Below are 17651 nucleotides of genomic sequence, written 5' to 3'. Positions count from 1 at the left end.
AACAGTTAGTAGGCCATTAATTATCACTCCCTTGAGAGAGCTTGACCAATCAGGGAGCTGTCTCCATGCCTCTGTATCACCAGGCAGAGATACTCCTTCACATGAGCTTTTGGCTGTCTGCCAAACCCTAATTGACTCTGTGTGGGTAGCTGCACGTATTCAGATTCCCAGCACCCCCTCACAGCTCACACACAGTGCAATTAACTTCTGAGCACATACAAAGTATTTTACCCAACTGTGTTCTGCAAACCCAAGCATTCACACATTTGCTTGTTCGCTTGCAACTGCATCTATTGGAGACCATGGTTGCTGACCAAGAAGATGGATTGTTCTTTTTTTAATATAATTTTTATTAAGTTTTCCATATTTTATTACATTTCAATATCAAGAAACAACAATTCATGACTTAAGACATTGCTTAAATAAAGCATCGACCTCCTTCCTTCCCTCTAGCAGACATCCATATCTCATTACCAATTTCTCCACATTCCTAAATTCACTTGTTTACCTTAAATCAATCTTTTAACAATCACCTACTTATAAGCAAATCAGCTCCTTAATTTCCCAGTACCAAACATTTCAGCTTAAACCTACAAACGTACTCAACTGTTTGCAATTTTCTTTCATATAGAGTATAAATTTGCCCCAGTCCTTTTGGAACAAATCATCACGAAGATTCCGAATCTTCCCCGTCAGCTTTGCCAGCTCCACGTATTCGACCATCTTTACTTGCCAATCTTCCAATGTGGGGAGTTCTTGTTGCTTCCATTTCCGGGCCAGGAGTATTCTTGCGGCCGTTGTTGCATACATGAACAAATTTACATCTTTCATTTGGATTTCCTCAGTTAACCCCAACAGGAAAGCCTCTGGTTTTTTGCTGAAATTATACTTAAATATCTTTTTCAATTCATTATATATGGGCAAGTTCCAAGATTAAAGCTTTTTGGGACACCATATGTAAAGAAGATGGATTTTTCTTTGCCCTTCTTCGAAGCTCCCTCTCCTTTTGCCCCCGAGATCATCCTCTTCTTCCTTTTTTTCTTTTAAAAATCTTATTATTATTAATTGACATCCACACACAATCTTAAGTACATGTACAAAGAAACACCTACAAAAATATAACACGATATAACATTTGTGGCAGCGTTTGAATGACCCTTGTTTAAATCAAATACTTATTAAATAAGGAAAAACGGTACGATATGTTATAAGAAAGTACTAGAAATTATAATAAGAGTAAGGTAAGAAGTTTAAGTACATTCAATGTTGTAAATGTAACTTACATGACAGGAAGTCTGTTTTGATATATAAGAAAAGAGTATGTGCAAGTACAAGTTTAAATCAATATTTAGCAGTATAATTAGTTAAGGCTGTTATTACTATCATTATCAGTTTTACCTTTTCTTGAACATACCCCATTTTTGCGTAAATGATTGTTTTCTATTTCCCCTTAATCTATTTGTCAATTGAGCCATTTCTGCGTACACTTAATAACTTATTCTGCCATTCCCTTACTGTTGGTTCCTTTCCCCCTTTCCAGTTCAATGCAATTAATAATCGGGCAGTGGCTGTTGCATATAAAAAGATTTCTCTTATATTTTTCGGGATATCAATGCCTAGAATTCCAAGTAGAAACGCTTCTGGCTTCTTTGAAAACGTTAATTTAAAGATCTTTTTCATCTCATCATAAAGAGGAGGGTCTCTCTGATGATGATGAGACCTTCCTTTTCATCGCTCTCTTTTTTATATTTATATAATTTTTGTTTTGATATTGCATAGACATACACACATCAAATATACAAAGAAAGAAAGAAAATACAGTGGTACCTCAGGTTAAGGACTTAATTCGTTCTGGAGGTCTGTTCTTAACCTGAAACTGTTCTTAACCTGAAGCACCACTTTAGCTAATGGGGCCTCCTGCTGCTGCCGCGCTGCCGGAGCACGATTTCTGTTCTCATCCTGAAGCAAAGTTCTTAACCAGAGGTACTATTTCTGGGTTTGCGGAGTCTGTAACCTGAAGTGCATGTAATCTGAAGCGTATGTAACCTGAGGTACCACTGTATACAAACAAAGAAAAAAAACATCAAAAAGAAACACTCTCTTCTTCATCTTGCTAAAAAGGTTGTGATCCTGTTACAAACAGCAGAAATGCATGCTTGATATTACTCCTCCAGATCAGAAGTTGAGTATAAGAAGCTTCAGCTCTGCTGGATCAGGCGAAAGGCCCATTATATTGTGATAGGAATTCTGCGGTCTTGTTGTTGTTGTTTAGTCGTTTAGTCGTGTCCGACTCTTCGTGACCCCATGGACCAGAGCACGCCAGGCACTTCTGTCCTCCACTGCCTCCCGCAGTTTGATCAAACTCATGCTAGTAGCTTCAAGAACACCATCCAACCATCTCATTCTCTGTCGTCCCCTTCTCCTTGTGCCCTCCATCTTTCCCAACATCAGGGTCTTTTCCAGGGAGTCCTCTCTTCTCATGAGGTGGCCAAAGTATTGGAGCCTCAGCTTCACGATCTGTCCTTCCAGTGAGCACTCAGGGCTGATTTCCTTCAGAATGGAGAGGTTTGATCTTCTTGCAGTCCATGGGACTCTCAAGAGTCTCCTCCAGCACCATAATTCAAAAGCATCAATTCTTCGGTGATCAGCCTTCTTTATGGTCCAGCTCTCACTTCCATACATCACTACTGGGAAAACCATGGCTTTTACTATACGGACCTTTGTTGGCAAGGTGATGTCTCTGCTTTTTAAGATGTTGTCTAGGTTTGCCATCGCCTTTCTCCCAAGGAGCAGGCGTCTTTTAATTTCGTAACTGCTGTCACCATCTGCAGTGATCATGGAGCCCAAGAAAGTAAAATCTCTCACTGCCTCCATTTCTTCCCCATCTATTTGCCAGGAGGTGATGGGCCCAGTGGCCATGATCTTCGTTTTTTTGATGTTGAGCTTCAGACCATATTTTGCGCTCTCCTCTTTCACCCTCATTAAATGGTTCTTTAATTCCTCTTCACTTTCTGCCATCAAGGTTGTGTCATCTGCATATCTGAGGTTGTTGATATTTCTTCCGGCAATCTTAATTCCGGCTTGGGATTCATCCAGCCCAGCCTTTCGCATGATGAATTCTGCATATAAGTTAAATAAGCAGGGAGACAATATACAGCCTTGCCGTACTCCTTTCCCAATTTGGAACCAATCAGTTGTTCCATATCCAGTTCTAACTGTAGCTTCTTGTCCCACATAGAGATTTCGCAGGAGACAGATGAGGTGATCAGGCACTCCCATTTCTTTAAGAACTTGCCATAGTTTGCTGTGGTCAACACAGTCAAAGGCTTTTGCATAGTCAATGAAGCAGAAGTAGATGTCTTTCTGGAACTCTCTGGCTTTCTCCATAATCCAGCGCATGTTTGCAATTTGGTCTCTGGTTCCTCTGCCTCTTCTAAATCCAGCTTGCACTTCTGGGAGTTCTCGGTCCACATACTGCTTGAGCCTTCCTTGTAGAATTTTAAGCATAACCTTGCTAGCATGTGAAATGAGTGAAATTGTGCGGTAGTTGGAGCATTCTTTGGCACTGCCTTTCTTTGGGATTGGGATGTAGACTGATCTTCTCCAATCCTCTGGCCACTGCTGAGTTTTCCAAACTTGCTGGCATATTGAGTGTAGCACCTTAACAGCATCATCTTTTAAAATTTTAAACAGTTCAGCTGGAATACCATCACTTCCACTGGCCTTGTTATTTGCAGTGCTTTCTAAGGCCCATTTGACTTCACTCTCCAGGATGTCTGGCTCAAGGTCAGCAACCACACTACCTGGGGTGTACGAGACATCCATATCTTTCTGGTATAATTCCTCTGTGTATTCTTGCCACCTCTTCTTGATGTCTTCTGCTTCAGTTAGATCTTTACCACTTTTGTCCTTTATTATGGTAATCTTTGTACGAAATGTTCCTTTCATATTTCCGATTTTCTTGAACAGATCTCTGGTTCTTCCCATTCTGTTGCTTTCCTCTATTTCTTTGCATTGCTCGTTTAAGAAGGCCTTCTTGTCTCTCCTTGCTGTTCTTTGGAAATCTGCATTCAATTTCCTGTATCTTTCACTATCTCCCTCGCATTTTGCTTGCCTTCTCTCCTCCGCTATTTGTAAGGCCTCGTTGGACAGCCACTTTGCTTTCTTGCATTTCTTTTTCATTGGGATGGTTTTAGTTGCTGCCTCCTGTATAATGTTGCGAGCCTCCATCCATAGTTCTTCAGGCACTCTGTCCAGCAAATCTAAATCCTTAAATCTGTTCCTCACTTCCACTGTGTATTCATAAGGGATTTGGTTTAGATTGTATCTTACCTGTCCAGTGGTTTTTCCTACTTTCTTCAGTTTAAGCTTGAATTTTGCTATAAGGAGCTGATGATCTGAGCCACAGTCAGCTCCAGGTCTTGTTTTTGCTGACTGTATAGAGCTTCTCCATCTTTGGCTGCAGAGAATATAATCAATCTGATTTCGATGTTGCCCATCTGGGGATGTCCATGTGTAGAGTCGTCTCTTGTGTTGTTGGAAAAGCGTGTTTGTGATGACCAGCTTGTTCTCTTGACAGAACTCTATTAGCCTTTGCCCTGCTTCGTTTTGATCTCCAAGGCCAAACTTGCCAGTTGTTCCTTTTATCTCTTGATTCCCTACTTTAGCATTCCAATCCCCTATAATGAGCAGAACATCCTTCTTTGGTGTCACTTCGATAAGGTTTTGTAAGTCTTCATAGAACTGGTCAATTTCAGTTTCTTCAGCACCAGTAGTTGGTGCATAAACTTGGATTACTGTGATGTTAAAAGGTCTGCCTTGGATTCGTATCGAGATCATTCTATCATTTTTGAGACTGCATCCCAGTACAGCTTTCGCCACTCTTTTGTTGACTATGAGGGCCACTCCATTTCTCTTACGGGTTTCTTGCCCACAGTAGTAGATATGGTAGTCATCCGAACTGAATTCGCCCATTCCCGTCCATTTTAGCTCACTGATGCCCAGGATGTCAATATTTATTCTTGCCATCTCATTTTTGACCACATCCAACTTACCCAGGTTCATGGTTCTTACATTCCAGGTTCCTATGCAATATTTTTCTTTACAGCATTGGACTTTCCTTTCGCTTCCATGCATATCCACAACTGAGCGTCCTTTCGGCTTTGGCCCAGCCGCTTCATCAGCTCTGGATCTACTTGTACTTGTCCTCCGCTCTTCCCCAGTAGCATGTTGGACACCTTCCGACCTGAGGGGCTCATCTTCCAGTGTCATAACTTTTATATGCCTGTTGTCTTTGTCCATGGAGTTTTCTTGGCAGGGATACTGGAGTGGCTTGCCGATTCCTACTCCAGGTGGATCACGTTTGGTCAAAACTCTCCACTATGACCTGTTCATCTTGTGTGCCCTGCTCGGCGTAGTTCATAGCTTCTCTGAGTTCTTCAAGCCCCTTCGCCACGACAAGGCAGTGATCCATGAAGGGGTCTGCGGTCTTAGATATATGGTAATGTTCATAAGTGTACCAACCAGGCACGTACATAGATCAGCACAGGAAGACCGACCTGGAACCATTTTGATTCCCAAACTGAGCCAATGTTTTCTCTGCAAGGTCAAAGTGGGAAAACCTCCCCGTCGTCTCTTTCCTCACAAATCCTGTCTTAAGGGCACACTTAAGATATGAATAGGGTGTGAGCCTGTGACCTGGCCCAGGAACTAAGTATTCCTGGCCAGGCTCCCCAGGCAATCCAATCAAGTAACCTGCCAGATAGGAGATAAACAACGACAGGAGAAATACAACATTCAAATTTCTGTTTTAAGACCGCCTTTTCTGTGATGCAGGTATGACGTTTCTGGGGCTGGTCTTGATCTACAGGGTGGCAATTTCAAAAGTCTTTATAAGGCCTTGCGCACCATTTTTCTGGGCCCCTCCTCTGTCCTCCTGCATGTGAGGGGAGCACCCTGTTGCAACAGATCAATAAAGATCAGGCTTACTAGCTGCTTTGCTTCTCAATATTCTCTGCTTGGCCTCTGTTATTTTCTCCTACCAATAGGGAACCTACGTAAGGACTCTATATGGGCTCTTGGATACCCCATAAGGGAAAAGGGCAATTTTTGTTTACGACGAAGTTCAGCATCCTGATCTCACAGTCGCCAACCAGATGCCTGTGGCAAACCCATGAGCAGCATTTGAACCCAAGAACACTCCCTCTACCCTATAGTTTCCAGCAGCTGGTGTTCAGAAGCATTACTGCTTCCAGTTGTGGAGGCAAAGCAGAGCCGTCATGGCTGAAAGTAGTCTGCAGTAGTCTCAAATTTAATTTTTTAATCCATCTCTGCTCTATAGCTGATGCACTTTTAAACATGACTTGTTTCCGTAGGCAAAATGTAATGCTGTGTTTGAGCAGAGCCACAGGTGAAGTTGTTTATTATTATTATTATTATTATTATTATTATTATTATTATTATTATTATTATTGTTATTATTGTTATTATTATAAATTTATTTAACATGATTATTACAAAATATAAGCAAAATATTACAAATACATACATATATATTTCAGATAAGCACACACATATATAAAAAGAACAAAAGAGGAAAAAGGAAGGAATGAAAAAAATAAGGAGAAAAAGAAGAAGAAAAGTTGGAAGAATTTCTTCCAAATTTATCCTACAAATATCTCAATAATAAAATTTCATTGGTTGACTTCCGTCGCTTACACTGCACTTCCTATATGCATTTTAAGCAAGATTGTATCTGCTATTCCGTATTTTTCCCATACAATCTCACACAAATATTCTAATAATAAGTTTTCTAAATCTTTCATAAATCTATTCTAAACACAACCAATACCTTACATTTAAACTTTGTCTACATAAATAACCATTTAAACATTTCCATTGTTTCTGGATTATATTTTTTGGTTTTTGTCTTATCAAATCAGTCAATTCCAAGTATTCGCATAATTTATTCAACCATTCGTCTTTGGTTGGAACGTGATTTCACAGGTGAAGTTCTTAACACGTGTCTTCCCAATTGCTTTTTTAAAAAGCGTTTTCCCAATGGAACCGCACATTAGAGCTGTTTTCCATCGCCCCACCCTCCTCCCATCCTCTTCAATGTTTTGGGACCTTTCCCAGGGTTTAGCCAGGCTTCCGAAGGCCTCTGTCAAGAGGCAAAGTTATACATCTGTCACAGAAGTGTTGTTATTTTGCAGGTGGAGCGAAGTCACCCGAAAAGTGGAGTTGTGGGTTCAGATTCTGGAGCTTAATGAGAATGGAGAATACTGCCCAGTGGAGGTGATTCCAGCGAAAGATGTACACACAGGCGGCATCTTTCAACTCAGGCAGGTAAGATGGAAATTAAGGCAGCCCACGCTGCCTTGTTCAGTGTGCTGAATTCTTTCTTTAGTGGATCGATCAATTAATGAAATATCAGTTAATCAGTGAAATAACTGGGTGTCACTCTGCTGGCAAGATATTCGTGATATCTTTGTCAGAAGCTCGTCCTACACTCGAGTAGGACCCTGGCAGAGACACATGCCCAACTGGCATGTTCTCTCCCTCCTGGTCGATCGTTCGGGAGCTTCAAAAGCTTTCTTCAGCCCGAACATCACAGCGACCGATGCCAACAGACATCGGCACACTTAGGGATCCGCAGAGTCTTCGCAGCTTCCGCGACAGACCTCAGCAACTCAGCATTTTGGCTAATCTGCTTTATTTACATATAAACACACACGGAGCACTGCAACATGGATCCCTCTCTCTCTAGCATCAGACAGCAAAGAGAAAAAGAACAAAGGACTATTGTCCCACTTGACGGAACACAGGAACACAAACACCCTGTCTCCGTCGCTTTACACTCTGTGGAGTCAAAACATACACCATCATGTGATAGACAACAATCCCATGACTCCAATCACGGAGCAGGAATTCTAACAATCTTCAACTTACTTGCTAAGGTGGGCTTCCATGGCTGCGTTCAGACATTGTGATAAGCCATGGCTTTATCATGACGTCCAAACGCAGCCAGATTGCTGGATGTGGGAACATAAGAAAAGCTCTGCTGGATCAGGCGAGTGGTCTATCTAGCCCAGAATCATTTTCTCACAGCCCAAACACCTTTGGGAAGCCTGAAAGCGAGACCTGGGTAAAGCGGTCCTCCCCCTGCTTTTGAGTCCCAGGAATTGATATTTCAGAAGAATTCTGCCTCTGGCATTGAACTTAGCCATGGTGGCTTGCTATAGACTTTACCTCCATATATTTGTCTAATCCAGGGGTCAGCAGGGGGCCGGTCCACTGTCCCTCAGACCTTGTGGTGGGCCCGACTATATTTAAGCTGCATTAAGATAAATTGAACAGTTTTTATAAAATATGCAGGGATTTATGATATGTAAAATGAACCATGGGAAGAGAAGAAGGGAAGTCACTGATATCTTAAGGAAGTTTAAATGTATATTCTAAACTGTAAAACAGAAAATTTATTAAAAATTACATACAGTCGTACCTTGGTTTTCGAACAGCTTAGTTCTCAAACTTTTTGGCTCCCGAACGCCGCATACCCGGAAGTGACTGTTCCGGTTTGTGAACATTCTTTGGAACCCGAACACCTGAAGGAGCTTCCGTAGCTTCTGATTGGCTGCAGCAGCTTCCTGCAGCCAATCGGAAGCCGCGTTTTGGTTTTCAAACGTTTCGGAAGTCGAACGGACTTCCGGAACGGATTCTGTTCGACATATATATATATATATATATATGCAGGTTTTGGTGTCTTCGGGTGTCTTCCCGTGTAAGAGTCGGGGTGTCTGTGCGACGTTTCGACGAGGTCTCACTCGTCATCTTCAGGCTGGTGCTTTCGGCTTCTTGTTACTGGAACAGAGCAGAATCTGGTGTTTGAGTTCCTATAAATACTGTGGAGGGGTGTGGTGTATAGCCTCCAACGTTCTGGGCAGAGAGGAAGTTCCTAGATTAGTGTGCCTTTTCTTCTTTTGTTCCTTAATTACTTGAGGGATATCTTGAGTGATTTCATGAGTGATATTCTGAATACCACTGGGTGGGTCATTAAGTGTAGATAAGTTGCTAAAGCTTTTGTGTCTTGACCTCTTGAGCTTGTGAAGAGTTTTTCTGAGAAGATGGCTGTGCTGCATTTAGTTGTGCTCTGGCTTGGCTTCGTGTATAGGGGCGAGCTGTGGTTTTGTGCCTTGTGCCAGCCAGATCTGTGTAGGGATTGCAGGGGGGTGCAGCATCCGGAGGTGCCACTATAGTTTGGCTACTGGATGGAGTCTGTAATATGTCTGTGGAGAGGGTCTGGGTTTGGGTCTGGTGTGGTTGATTGGTGACGGCGTTCTGTGTGCCTCTGGTTCTGGTGTCGGTTTTTGTGGGGAGGGCTAATTTCCAGATGTCTGGCAGGCGGGACGTGTCGTCACGCTTGTTCATGTTGTGAGGGTGTTTCTCTATCTCGATGGCTTCCATGATTATTCTCTTGTGGTGATGTTCCATGTTAAAGAGCAATTTGGAATCTGCAAAATTAATTTCGTGTCCTGTTTCTTTCATGTGTTGGAAAAGAGAGGAAGTTTTTTCTTCTTTTTTGACGGCATTCTTGTGTTCTGCGATACGTGCATTTATTCGTCTGTTTGTTTGTCCAATGTACGTGGCTGGGCAGACTTTGCAGGGTATTTCATAGACCCCTTGGTTTTCCAGCTGGATTTTGTCTTTTGGGTTTCTGAGGATATTGGCTATTTTTTGGTTGGTGCAGAAGGCTGTTTTGATATTGTGTTTATGGAGGATTTTGCTGATTTTGTCTGTAGTGCCCTTGATATAAGGAAGGAGGGCCATGCCATTGTTTTCTTCTGTGTCTTGGTTTTTGGGGGGTGTTTCTTTTTGGATTAGCTTCGTAACCCTGTTTTTCTGGTATCCATTGGCGATTAACACATTTGAGAGATTCTGTAACTCAGTTGTCAAGTGGTCTTTGTCAGCCAGGCGTTTGGTTCTGGAGATGAGAGTCTTGGCTACGGAGTTTATTTGTGCAGGGTGGTGGTGTGATTGTGCATGTAAGTAGCGGTTGGTGTGTGTTTTTTTCCGGTAGATATTGTGTCCTAGGGAGCCATCAGGTTTTTTGTAGATTAGGACGTCAAGAAAGGGGAGTTGGTTGTTGTCTTCTATTTCCATAGTGAATTGTATTTTGGGGTGTAGGCTGTTGAGATGTGTGAGGAAGCTATCTAGTTTTTCTTTCCCGTGTGGCCAAATTACAAAGGTGTCGTCAACATATCTGAGCCAAAGTTTGGGTTTGTGTTCTGACTTGTCTAAAGCATTGGTTTCAAAGTGTTCCATGTACAAATTTGCGATGACCGGTGAGAGGGGTGATCCCATAGGTGCTCCTTCTATCTGTTTGTATCTTTGTCCATTGTGGATGAAGTACGTGTTGGTTAGGCAGTGGTTGGTCAGGTCCAGGATGTATTTGGGGGGGTTGTATTTGTTTTGAATGGCTGTCAAGGCTTCATTAATGGGCACTTGAGTGAAGAGAGATACAACATATATATATATATGCAGGTTTTGGTGTCTTCGGGTGTCTTCCCGTGTAAGAGTCGGGGTGTCTGTGCGACGTTTCGACGAGGTCTCACAGACACCCCGACTCTTACACGGGAAGACACCCGAAGACACCAAAACCTGCATTCCTGTACCCGTGAAAATCTACGAAAGCAAATATATATATATATATATATATATATATATATATTTGCTTTCGTAGATTTTCACGGGTACAGGAATGCAGGTTTTGGTGTCTTCGGGTGTCTTCCCGTGTAAGAGTCGGGGTGTCTGTGCGACGTTTCGACGAGGTCTCACTCGTCATCTTCAGGCTGGTGCTTTCGGCTTCTTGTTACTGGAACAGAGCAGAGTCTGGTGTTTGAGTTCCTATAAATACTGTTGAGGGGTGTGGTGTATAGCCTCCAACGTTCTGGGCAGAGAGGAAGTTCCTAGATTAGTGTGCCTTTTCTTCTTTTGTTCCTTAATTACTTGAGGGATATCTTGGGTGATTTCATGAGTGATATTCTGAATATCACTGGGTGGGTCATTAAGTGTAGATTAGTTGCTAAAGCTTTCGTGTCTTGACCTCTTGAGCTTGTGAAGAGTTTTTCTGAGAAGATGGCTGTGCTGCATTTAGTTGTGCTCTGGCTTGGCTTCGTGTATAGGGGCGAGCTGTGGTTTTGTGCCTTGTGCCAGCCAGATCTGTGTAGGGATTGCAGGGGGGTGCAGCATCCGGAGGTGCCACTATAGTTTGGCTACTAGATGCCCCTATACACGAAGCCAAGCCAGAGCACAACTAAATGCAGCACAGCCATCTTCTCAGAAAAACTCTTCACAAGCTCAAGAGGTCAAGACACGAAAGCTTTAGCAACTAATCTACACTTAATGACCCACCCAGTGATATTCAGAATATCACTCATGAAATCACCCAAGATATCCCTCAAGTAATTAAGGAACAAAAGAAGAAAAGGCACACTAATCTAGGAACTTCCTCTCTGCCCAGAACGTTGGAGGCTATACACCACACCCCTCAACAGTATTTATAGGAACTCAAACACCAGACTCTGCTCTGTTCCAGTAACAAGAAGCCGAAAGCACCAGCCTGAAGATGACGAGTGAGACCTCGTCGAAACGTCGCACAGACACCCCGACTCTTACACGGGAAGACACCCGAAGACACCAAAACCTGCATATATATATATATATATATATATATTTGCTTTCGTAGATTTTCACGGGTACAGGAATGCAGGTTTTGGTGTCTTCGGGTGTCTTCCCGTGTAAGAGTCGGGGTGTCTGTGCGACGTTTTTATATATATAAAAACTCTGTTACATGTTTTCAGCAAATGCTGTAGACATCTCATAATGCTGGTGTTCGACACCTGGATATATAACTTCATAATTCCACTTCTTTTGTTGATTGTGGTTGGCTTTTTTTTTTTTAATTGTAAGTTTTAAAACTCTTTTTAATGTCTCATCTTGAATTGTACGTCTTTTGGAGGGAGCGGGTTGTCGATTTGGACATACACAGCCAAGTCAGTGCATATTTCTGGTGCAGTGCTGCCTAGAAAGCAGTTGCCAGCGGAGGTCTCCCCCCTACCACCATTCCCCCCCCCTTCCAACGTGCCGTTTCTTTGCGTTCCCTGGGCGTGCAGGGCCAGTCGCACCGAATTCAAGTGGAAGTGAAGTCCGTGCAGGAGTCGGGCACGCTGCCTCTGATGGAAGAATCCATCCTCTCGGTGGGAGTGGGCTGCGTTCAGATCAAGCACGCCAGGTCTCCAAAAGGCCATGAGATGCATCAGGTAAGAGCCCTTGCTTATAATGTAAATATTGGAGATTCTGTAGCTCAGAGAGAAAGTCTCTGTGGTGCACGCAGAAGGTCCCAGGATCATATATCTGTAACCTTCCAACAGTTTGACTTCACCCCCAAAGACACGCTCCTTCTTTGTCTCCCGAGACAGACGGAAGCCAGCAGACAGATAGGTAGTTTCAATTCTATCAGTGCTTAATGGTTTTGTTAATTATTATTTTTTCTCCTTGCGTTTTTACCTGCCAGTGCCGGGATTACGTATAAGCTAAACAAGCTGTAGCTTAGGGCCCCACTTTCTTGGGGCCCCCCAAAAAAATTTAAAGGGGGGGAAATCTGGATGTACATTTCCAAAATATAAGATAAAAAACAAATAGAATAAAACCTACACACAGCAGGAGTGTTTTGTGTTGTGTATGGACCTATCAGGTCCATAAATTACCATGTAGCATGTCTTCAACGCAAAAAACAGCGACAATTTGTTGTTGACAAAGGACAGCTGGACATATAAAGGGCCCCATTACCTTCAGTAGCTTAGGGCCTCATCAGACCTCAATCCGGCTCTGTTACCTGCGCTCATTTTTATCTGTAAGCCTCCTTGAGTACCTTTCAGGGGGAAAGTCAAGGTACAATAATAATTACCGCTTTGAATTTACTTGCATTTGCTTGGTTTTTGCCTAGGAAGAAGACGACGACATGGACAGCTACCAGGTAAATAACCTGCTAAAACTTTTCTCCTTTCGGTTTCAGTCCTCACATTCCTTCATCCATCAGAGCAATCAGGATTATAAGGTGGAAGTCACAAGCAAAGGCCAAGATCCGCCACTATTTGAGTTTTTTTCTTCTTCTTCTTTGGCGATCCTTGTAGCCGAGTAAGATTGTCTTCCATAAACACGGTATTAACAGTGAGTCCGTAAGTGACTGTGGAAACCAATTCTGGAGCCACACGTCCTTCCACAGTGGGGACACTGGTTTCCGGGCAGGAGTTGATCACGGTGTGGATTTGCCAAGCGTGCCTTCCTCTTAGCACATTTCTCCCTTGTGTTCTGAGTTTGAGTGTCTTCAAAGCCCATGACACCTTTGGTAAAGGCTGTTCTCCAATTGGAGCACTCACAGGCCAGTGTTTCCCAGTTGTCGGTGTCTATACTACATTTTAATAATAATAATAATAATAATAAATTTTATTTATATCCCGCCCTCCCCAGCTGAAGCCGGGCTCAGGGCGGCTAACAACAATAAAACAGTATAAAAATATAGCATAAACAACACTCTAAAATCATTCATCATAAAATTAATTAATTCAGGCCACTGGCAACCATTGGGCCAGAGCTCCGCGAAGATTGCCGAGGGAGGGAGTCAGGCTGTGCCCTGGCCAAAGGCCTGGTGGAACAGCTCTGTCTTGCAGGCCCTGCGGAAAGATGTCAAGTCCCGCAGGGCCCTGGTCTCTTGTGACAGAGTGTTCCACCAGATCGGAGCCACAGCCGAAAAAGCCCTGGCTCTAGTTGAGGCCAGCCTAACTTCTCTGTGGCCTGGGACCTTAAAGATGTTTTTATTTGAAGACCGTAAGTTTCTCTGTGGGGCATACCAGGAGAGGCGGTCCCGTAGGTACGAGGGTCCTAGGCCGTATAGGGCTTTAAAGGTTAAAACCAGCACCTTAAACCTGATCCTGTACTCCACCGGGAGCCAGTGCAGCTGGTGTAGCACTGGGTGAAAGTGATCTCGCAGCCAAGACCTCGTAAGGAGCCTCGCTGCAGCATTCTGCACCCGCTGGAGTTTCTGGGTCAGTCTCAAGGGCAGCCCCACGTAGCGCGAGTTACAATAATCCAGTCTAGAGGTGACCGTCGCGTGGATCACAGTGGATCACAGTTTTTAAAAAAGATTTGCCATGAGACAGTCTTTAAACATATTTTGTTGACCACCAGCATTACACTTTCCATTTTTAAGTTTGGAATAGAGCGGTTGCTTTGGAAGACAATAACCAGGCATCCGCACAACACGACCGATCCAATGAGGTTGATGTTGAAGAATCATTGCTGTGATGCTGGCGATCTTTGCTTCTTCCAGTACACTGCCATTAGTTCGCCTGTCTTCCCAAGTGATATGTATAATTCTTTGGAGACACTGTTGATGGAATCTTTCGAGGAGTTGGAGACTGTTCGAGTAACACAGTTTAGGCTTTTCCTCTCTGGCAATGGGTGTCTGGGACAGGGAATGGAGGATCTCTCCTAGGAAAAGAACAGGGCCTTCATGTTTCTCAAGGTCTTCACAGAACTTGGTTTCTGCACATAAACACAGACCCTCCTGTCCTCCATCCAGACAAGTATAGAAGTATTGTCAGAATTCAAGGACATGTCCCAGCCAGACAAAGAAACACTCAAGGAGGTTGTGAAGGAAAACCACTGTGGGGTGTGGTCTGGGGAGACTTCTGAGGTCCAGATAGAGCGGTCTGGGGGCCACATTTCAACCCTGCTTTACCTGTGTGTAAAGTGCAACCTCATGGTGTTGCATTCTCCACCGTTCTCTCTGGGCGCAGTCTCGGAGGCCTGCCTTTCCATCTCTGCTCACAAGCCTCTGCGTGCTTAAAAAATAAATTGAAATTAAGTGGTCTCAAACTTCTTTGCAGGACAGAGACCTGGAGAGGCTGCGTCGGAAATGGCTGAACACGCTTACGAAACGCCAGGAGTATTTAGATCAGCAGCTGCAGAAGCTGGTTGGGAAGCCCGGTAAGCAAAAAATATGGTTTCTGCTGCTGGTTGTTGGGAAGCAAATAGGCTGTGGGAAGAGTCCAGAGGTGTTGTTGTTGTTTAGTCATTTAGTCGTGTCCGCCTCTTCGTGACCCCCTGGACCAGAGCACGCCAGGCACTCCTGTCTTCCACTGCCTCCCCCAGTTTGGTCAAACTCATGCTGGTAGCTTCAAGAACACTGTCCAACCACCTCGTCCTCCGTCATCCCCTTCTCCTTTCCCAACAATGAAAAGCAATGACAAACCTAGACAGCATCTTAAAAAGCAGAGACATCACCTTGCCAACAAAGGTCCGTATAGTTAAAGCTATGGTTTTCCCAGTAGTGATGTATGGAAGTGACCTCCTGGACCAGAGCACGCCAGGCACTCCTGTCTTCCACTGCCTCATACAGTTTGGTCAAACTCATGCTGGTAGCTTCGAGAACACTGTCCAACCATCTTGTCCTCTGTCGTCCCCTTCTCCTTGTGCCCTCCATCTTTCCCAACATCAGGGTCTTTTCCAGGGAGTCTTCTCTTCTCCTGAGGTGGCCAAAGGATTGGAGCCTCAGCTTCAGGATCTGTCCTTCCAGTGAGCACTCAGGGCTGATTTCCTTCAGAATGGAGAGGTTTGATCTTCTTGCAGTCCATGGGACTCTCAAGAGTCTCCTCCAGCACCAGAATTCAAAAGCATCCATTCTTCGGCGATCAGTCTTCTTTATGGTCCAGCTGTCACTTCCTTACATCACTACTGGGAAAACCATAGCTTTTACTCCAGAGGTAGGCTACAAGATATATCACTCAAGCCTCCATCCTCAAAGAGAGTCTGCCTCTGAGTGCTGCCCACAAACGACAGGGGAAGGTAGTGACCATAACACCCTATTTGTCAGCTTCAATGGATATCTGACCCACCTCTGCCAAAGATCATCTGTCCCTTTTCGGGTCAGTTTAATTCAAATCTATGGGGCATTGGGTTTTAATTGAGTTGAAAGAGCTCATAGGCTCCCCCCATGGAATTATAGTTCTCTGATAGGCGTTGATTCCCAGTTGGAGATCTCTAGCCCAGCCTTTCTGCAAGCTGGCGCCTTCCAGATGTTTTGGGCTCTCGTGGTTGGGTGGGGGTTGGTCTAGATGACCGTCGGGATCCCTTCCAATTCTGCAATTCTATGAATAGGATTCTTTGCTTAGGAGCCGTTGCCCTGGAGCAGATCAGTGCCAGTTTAAGCTTCTGCTCTGGGGAAACCCATCTAAATTTATTATCGTTGTCATTATTATTATTATTATTAATTAAATTTGCATACAGCCCTTCATCCATAGATCTCATGGTGGGTCAAGACATAAAAAATACAATGCAAAAACGCAAAGTACATGATAGAAACCAGAACACACACACACACACACACACACACACACACACACAATACCCTCCACCCCTACGATATTGTTATTTAATTTCATTTATTAATTGCCTTTTTAATATAAACTTTATTCGCATTAGCCAACGGCCATAGCAACATAAAACAAGCAATATGTACAAATAAAAAGACAGCAATGGGTAAAAAGGGTGATTGTAGTGGGTGATTGCTTCCTATGAAGCATACCGAAGTGATATAACAATACAATAATGTACCATATTTTTCGCCCCATAGGGCGCACCTAGTTTTTTGGAGGGGAAATAAAGGGGAAAAAATATTTTTCCCCCAGGCGCGGGGCTGGGGCGGGGGAAGCCTGAGCTTCCCCCGACCCCAGAACAGGCTGCTCTCAGCGCGCCCAGGCTTCGGGATGCAGGCAGCTCTCCGCAAGCCGTGGGGTGGGAGCCCGGCAGGAACTCCCGCGGGCTCCCAAGGCTTGCAGATGTGTTCCTGAAGCCTGGAGAGTGAGAGGGGTCGGTGCGCACCGACCCCTCTCGCTCTCCAGGCTTCAGCGAAAGCCTGCATTCGCCCCATAAGACGCTCACACATTTCCCCTTCATTTTTGGAGGGGAAAAAGTGCGTCCTATAGGGCGAAAAATACGGTAGATATAGTGGTGCCCCGCAAGACGAATGCCTCGCAAGACGAAAAACTCGCTAGACGAAAGGGTTTTGCGGTTTTTGAGCTGCTTCGCAAGACGATTTTCCCTATGGGCTTGCTTCGCAAGACGAAAACATATTGCAAGTTTGTTTCCTTTTTCTTAAAACCGTTAATACAGTTGCGACTTGACTTCGAGGAGCAACTCATAGAACGTGGTGTGGTAGCCTTTTTTGAGGTTTTTGGTGATTTTTGAAGCTTTTCCAAAACTTTTCCGGCACCGTGCTTCGCAAGACGAAAAATTCGCTAGACGAAAAAACTCGTGGAACGAATTAATTTCGTCTTGTGAGGCACCACTGTACAGATATAGAGAGGGTGGCTGGGTGGCTCCCGGTCAAGGATTCTTTAGCTGGGATTCCTGCATTACGGGGTTGGACTAGATGAGCTCTAGGGTTCCTCCCGACGCTACAGTTCTATTCTTCTATAATGAGTCCCCATCAGTGGAAGACCATGCAAGGACTTCTGCTTGCACCTCAGGGCTTTCGCTCCCCCCACATATGCGTGAAATTTACTCAGGGTGTTGGGGGGGGTCATGGGAAC

General features: G+C 44.1%; 1 protein-coding gene across 1 annotated transcript in view; it reads left to right on the top strand.

Moving 5' to 3' along the window:
• Nucleotides 1-17651, top strand: part of KIF13B (kinesin family member 13B) — a 207893-nt gene that overhangs the window by 133240 nt on the left and 57002 nt on the right. Inside the window, exons 24-27 of the mRNA XM_082216297.1 lie at nucleotides 7215-7347; nucleotides 12174-12320; nucleotides 13007-13036; nucleotides 14949-15048. Coding sequence (XP_082072423.1) covers nucleotides 7215-7347; nucleotides 12174-12320; nucleotides 13007-13036; nucleotides 14949-15048 — 410 coding nt within the window. The remainder of the gene's footprint in view (nucleotides 1-7214; nucleotides 7348-12173; nucleotides 12321-13006; nucleotides 13037-14948; nucleotides 15049-17651) is intronic.

The sequence above is a fragment of the Podarcis vaucheri genome (assembly GCF_965113315.1).
Source record: "Podarcis vaucheri genome assembly, chromosome: 3".
NCBI classification, from domain to species: Eukaryota; Metazoa; Chordata; class Lepidosauria; order Squamata; family Lacertidae; genus Podarcis; species Podarcis vaucheri.
Note: the sequence above shows the minus strand (reverse complement) of the source record. Positions and strands in the feature narration are given on the sequence as shown.